At 48.9% G+C, this 6,000-nt stretch overlaps 1 protein-coding gene across 5 annotated transcripts in view; it reads right to left on the reverse strand.

The window, feature by feature from the left end:
* Positions 1 to 5,394, reverse strand: part of LOC125751410 (tyrosine-protein phosphatase non-receptor type 12-like) — a 25,333-nt gene extending 19,939 nt beyond the window's left edge. For all 5 annotated transcript variants that reach the window (XR_007400612.1, XM_049030188.1, XM_049030179.1 and 2 more), the window contains exon 1: positions 4,984 to 5,394. Coding sequence is in view for 4 of the 5 variants with exons in the window: in XM_049030188.1 (XP_048886145.1) it covers positions 4,984 to 5,082 (99 nt within the window). In the remaining variant the exon portion in view is untranslated. The remainder of the gene's footprint in view (positions 1 to 4,983) is intronic.
* Between the last annotated feature and the right edge of the window lie 606 nt (positions 5,395 to 6,000).

Here is a 6,000-nt window from a genome sequence, read left to right on the forward strand (position 1 = left end):
ACTACCTTTGACAGACAGCCATGTGACCACCTCTCTCTGACCTTGCATGTCAGGAAAATCAGTGCCTTACTGATTTATTTTGGCCTCCTGTGCCTTTACTTTCAGGGGAAAATGGAGCTTTCTTAGTGACTGGGTGACTGGTTTAGGCACCTCATCTGCTTGCAGCTCCGCTTACATCTGTGTCACCGCCAACCTATGTGGGGAAATGAAAGAGCAGCTTTCTGCGCCTGATCTGCTGGGGCCGTCCACCATCCCTGGGGACTCGCCTCTGCTCACATGCCAACGCGCCCACACGCGACACGGATCAGTCTCGGCAGACACTCGGCTGATCTTACCGGACCATTATCTACGTTCTCTTATAATCCTCTTACCCAAACACATTTAAAATTTCGCTTTAATTATTTATCCAGAATATTTACAGGTTTCGAGAGATATTCGTTCAAAGGTACAACAGCTTGTCTCTCTTATGGCACCAAGTACTTTGGCCTGTATCAGTTGATCACACAAATGGGTTAGTATGTCAATCAGAGCATCACGATTCACACCAGTAGTCAGAGTTTGAATGAGATCACCACAGGTGATCGGGATCTCGGTCAGAACCGCAGCCCACCTCTGCCTCGGACCCGAGCTCCAGCGCTGTACAGCAATGCACCCGCAGTAGGGATTAAACCACAGGTGAGTCAGCTCACTCCCACGCTGAGGTGAGAAACCATAAACAGTTTCCACAGTGGGCCAGCGAGCCACTTATGCGAGCCGATCCACGCATTTTTAGAAGGGGACTGTCACTGCAGTGCAATGGTACAGCCCAGAGAAAACAGCAGGAGATTTCGAGAAAGGGGATCAGCCTCATCGGGCACCACAAACATACGGTAGCCCGAGTTCTGGGAGGAAAGGAAAGCAGTCAGACACGGGGATTTGAACCAATTTCTCAGGCCATGAAGCCCGAGGTCAGATGGTCACAGCGTACGGCTCCTACATCCAACCGTCCCACATCATATCTGCCAAAACTCTGGACCAAGACGACCCACAACACGTTGTAACTAATCCCTCAACTACACTTCTGTGCTTGGGAGGTATCGGATACGGTCATACCATCCAAGCATTATCCCGCGCTACATTTGGAAATCCTGGTGATAAAATTCACTGACGGAGGGTGTCTGCACAATAATTTTTTTTGCCAAACAGCACCACAGCATGCTGGCTAATCTTGTCAAGATTTAAAAAATACTGCAGTATACTAAAATGATGAGATACACTATATTACTATAATACTTACTACAATAAGCCTGTTGGGATCTTTCTCCTTCTCCATCTGCCTCATGGGGCAAATATTAAGGAAAACCCAGCAACTGCCAGCATTTCTTTTAAGCCTTTCTACGCACCCCTAGGGCACACGGAATGAAGGCGGGACGACTCACCAGTTGCAGAGGTTTGAGTAACTGCTACAAAAATACCAGGAAGTAACAGCTGAATCAGAGTTACTGCCCTTCAGTCAAGCGCAGTAACACCCTGAGAGATGGGCTGGGAAGAGGCTGGGGAGGGACAGGTTTCCTTTTAAGGAAATACTGTTGGTTTTTTTGCTTTCAGGCGGGTGGATGTAGCAATCTGAGATTTTACGCCACACTGGCCCCTACAGCAAGACGTTGGAGACCAGGTCCTCAGCCTGAATCTGTCATACCTGGGGGAGTGGCTGCAGTAGAGGGCCCGCTAAAGTCATGGGGGAGGCACTCAGCCAGGAAACACCTGAGGGGAGCCAATGACTCAGGCCTGGCCTGGCCACGCCCACCCCTTCAGCCAGCTCTCTGGGGCCACAGTCTTCACCGGCTGCCCACTTCCTGTCATCGGCCATTCACTTCCTGTAGCCATCCACCCACTTCCTGTAGCCGGCTGCCCACTTCCTGTAGCCTCCGACTGACATGACTGTTTTAGCAATGTTAAATTCAAAATGGAAGGTCTGGCTAAACCAAATGATTCATATAAGGTTATTATACAATCCACAGTTATTACAAAGGCCGCAGATCGACTCCAGGACCCCAGTTATTACAAAGGCCGCAGATCGACTCCAGGACCCCAGTTATTACAAAGGCCGTAGATCGACTCCAGGACCCCAGTTATTACAAAGGCCGCAGATCGACTCCAGGACCCCAGTTATTACAAAGGCCGTAGATCGACTCCAGGACCCCAGTTATTACAAAGGCTGTAGATCGACTCCAGGACCCCAGTTATTACAAAGGCTGCATGGAGTTTCTGGGAAAATGCACGTGCATGAACACAGGAAGCCGTGATGCATTTCCTCTGCTGCTCCAGCAACTCGTTGGCAGCATTTGGGATCGCAGGTTTTGGGGAGGGGGAGGGCATTTGGGGTTGCATTGTCCCAGCTTCAGCTCAAAAGGTGACAGGTGCGCCGGTAGCCGCTGAGCGTGATGTGCCTGCTGCATTACACACATCCGCGCAGCTCAGTCAGACGCAGACAGCGGGATTGTAATAACAATGACAAGCATGTCAGCATTGTCACTTTCAGTCACATTGGATGGGGACACAAACCAGAACATCAGAAACTAACAGACCTGTAGGGGGGTTGTTAGTTTGTGCATAGAACTAACACACACACACACCTGCCTCTTGGGAGGTCACACAGCCACACTGGGCTGCATATTTTAAGTGGACCTGCAACCAGTGTGAATTACCACAGCTTACCACTGCCCAGAGTCCAGTCTTACTCACCATGTTACTTCATCAAGCAGTGACAGAGTGACCCCAAAAGTGATCTTAGCGGTTTTTGATGCAAGAGTTCTCATGGTCTTGCAGTTGCAATCACTTGTGAATTTCTTCTAAAACGCTGCCTTTTTTTTCCATCCGCAAATAATCAGTGGCTTCAAGCGAGCCTCCTCACTCTCTCTCTCACACATGCACACACACACGCACGCACACACACACACACACACAATCCTGGGTTCTGCCACATAGCACAGCTGGACACCTGTGCCCAGACCTCTGCTCCCCAGCACAGAGGACCAGAGGGTGGACAGGAATCGTCCCCTAACGATACGGCTGAGGACAGGTGCAGTGAACAAAAGGGGCCTGGCAGAACCCAGACAGTCAGCAGCTGTTAAAACATGCGCACACCGTTGTGTGGTAAGGCGCCCTAGATATTGAAACAGCAAATATTGCAAAGATTTAGAAACTTTCCTTAGTACCAGAAATTGCTTAAGTAGCCTATAACGTGAAGGAAGTCGGGCGATCTATGAAAACGGGTAATAAGTTAAACTCATTATCTAAATAATACACTAAAAATTAAGTATTTTACAAAAAACTGACAGCCTGGATGAACTCAACTTCTCCAGTGCCGACAGATCGCACTGAGCGCTGTCCGCATGACGCCTGCATGCCTTTTCGGTGCTCTGACATGTGACAGCTGCTTATGCCGCTATCTTCCTGCATCCTTTTCAGGTGGCAGCCAAAAGCACACATGCCCCCCGATTCCACGTAAGTACTGGGTTTAATTTCATTTTTGCGTGGGCAAGCTCCCGCATGATGCGACAAACTGAAAGATTGACTGCAGACATTTTGCGTGTCTGTGGTTGTAGGCCATGGCGGAGGGGAGGGGGGGGGGGGTGGGTAGTGCTCCCTGGATGGGCCAAAGCTCCGGCTCAGCACCGCATTACAGGTACGGCGTTATGAAAACGCCGTGTCGCAACTCTGTGGGCTAAGCAGAGCAGTTTCATTCGCGCAAGATGGAGCAAGACGGAGCAACAGGGTACAAGCCTGCACCAGTTATCCGGGTGACGGCGGCGGGGTAAGGAGCCCCTCCGCTACCCCCACCCCGGCTGGGATGGCTCTCCCCCCCCCCGATGAAACCTATTCCAGCGGGAAGAGAAACTAACACTGTCCCCTTTTATATTGGATCAAAGACTCTTGGATAAACAAAACCCACACGGGGAAGGGGAAATAACTGCGTAATACAAATGTGTTCAGTGGGCGCTTATTATACATATGAAAAGGATGTCATACCGTCCTCCTATACGAACAGAAAGGGACTGTTAAAAGCGGTCTATAAACTGTCAGACAACCCACAAAAAAAGGGTTCAAGTGATAACTTAAGTATCGAATTATTTTATACAATAACAGAAAGCAAAGAACAATCCTGGTGCATATTTAGGCATATGCATTCAGTTAGAAATATAAATTAAATGCCCCGATGGTAAAGATGCATCAATGTGCAGCCGTACCTTCCTTCACTCAGATCCTTCATTACAGCCTAATAAACCAGGCAAACTGTAGCTCCAGCAGCCCACCTCCACCCCACCGCCGCGAACAGACAGCTGTCAGAGTTATCAAGCATCAGACGTACGTGTCAAAACTCATTTTCACGGCAGCTGTTCTGTCGGTTGGTAATCAGCGGGCAGCTTTCAGCGGGCCGTCGCTGAATCCCCCAGTGGGGAAGAGTTTGGAAGGCTGCAGCTTGCGATCGGGGTCTAAAGGGCGGCTTTAGGACACGGCGTGCCCAGGGAGCACCAGTGGAAAACACGGCTGCATGAAGGAGGGCAGCCTGCGCGGATTTACCACCTCACCCAGCAACATGCACTTCAAAACAAAACGCGGCTGGCCGTCATCCCCCAGCCCCCGACGGTCTGGGCCGCGGGGTGTAGATGCCGGGGTGGAATTAGAGGGCAGGCGCCGTATTTGACAGGGAGAAGATGGTGCGATCAGTGATCTGGGGGAGGTTGCATTGTTAGGCCGCTCGCAGCCTGACCAGACTGGGGAGACCCGAGGGAGCACGCAAGCCATGCCGCCGGGGAACGCCGCAAAGAACCACCCCTCGGTACAAACAAAGCTGTCAATTGGACTCCCCAGGCAACCTAATATCTCGTTTATTAGCCAGCAGTGCCTATTTGTCGTCAATGTACAGCCCTGACGAGCCCCCCTCGGGTAATCGCTTAGTGCAAAGTCGGCTGTTTCGGGTGCAAAGCAGTGCGTTCTTACCATGAAGTCACTGCCGAAGTTGTCCTCTCCCCTCTGGTCCCCAGCTTGCATGGCATGAACCCCCTGAATGAATTTCTTCAGGATAGTCACCTGATCCATCCTAGCGATCCAGTCACCTTCCCACGCGCAATCTGCCGCTTAATTAACAAGAAGTCGTGGAGCCACGGCGGCGTAAACACGATAAATAAATAAAGTTATTTTTCAATCCACGGAGAATCGCTTCCATGTGATTGTCGCCCTACATTCATATTTCCACGGATAGAGAAAGAAGTCCAAGTAGGCTTCGTGTTACCTTCCTAATTCCTGTATATGATTAAATGGGGGGGGAAATAAATGCATTAATCATGCGGCCATTCCTCCCTGCCTCCCAGCTTCCACATTCTCAATAAAGTCAGACGGCGAAGTGGTCGGACCGCCCAAAAGCCGCTGCGAAACATGGCCACGCCTCGCATTCAGACGCGCCAGGCGATTGGATTACAGGTTTACTGTCCTGCGACGTCATTGGCTAACATGCTTTGTCGTTTGACACTCCCGTCCTTCTTTATAAAGCGGATGTGAATCCTCTTCTTGATGGTTAATTACTAAACCGGCGTTGTACAGTTCAGCCCCGTCATGCTTATGATTCACTATTGAATAATTAAAAAAAATGAATGAAAACAATTCACACACGCATATATATATATATATACGAAATGAAACGAAATGTTCAAATTTAATATGTCATATTTAAGTTATAATATGTTATCCCAAAACGTTTTATGGTTTTAATTCATTCATTAATATTCACAAGCATCGTCTATGCAATTGTGTAAAGAGTGCTTCACTCTGAGATTTACAGATATATTTTATAAATTGCTCAGTACTCATGTACCTTAATTGGCTTCTTCAACTTTCTTTGGTGAAAATACGATGGCAATTTATAAATTCACGTACCACAAAGGCAAAATATTTACTGTTGAAAAATCGTAGAAGGCGAATGTCAGTATACATCATTTTACATTGCTCTGGAATATAAAA

This window comes from Brienomyrus brachyistius, chromosome 1, assembly GCF_023856365.1.
Source record: "Brienomyrus brachyistius isolate T26 chromosome 1, BBRACH_0.4, whole genome shotgun sequence".
Classification (NCBI taxonomy): domain Eukaryota; kingdom Metazoa; phylum Chordata; class Actinopteri; order Osteoglossiformes; family Mormyridae; genus Brienomyrus; species Brienomyrus brachyistius.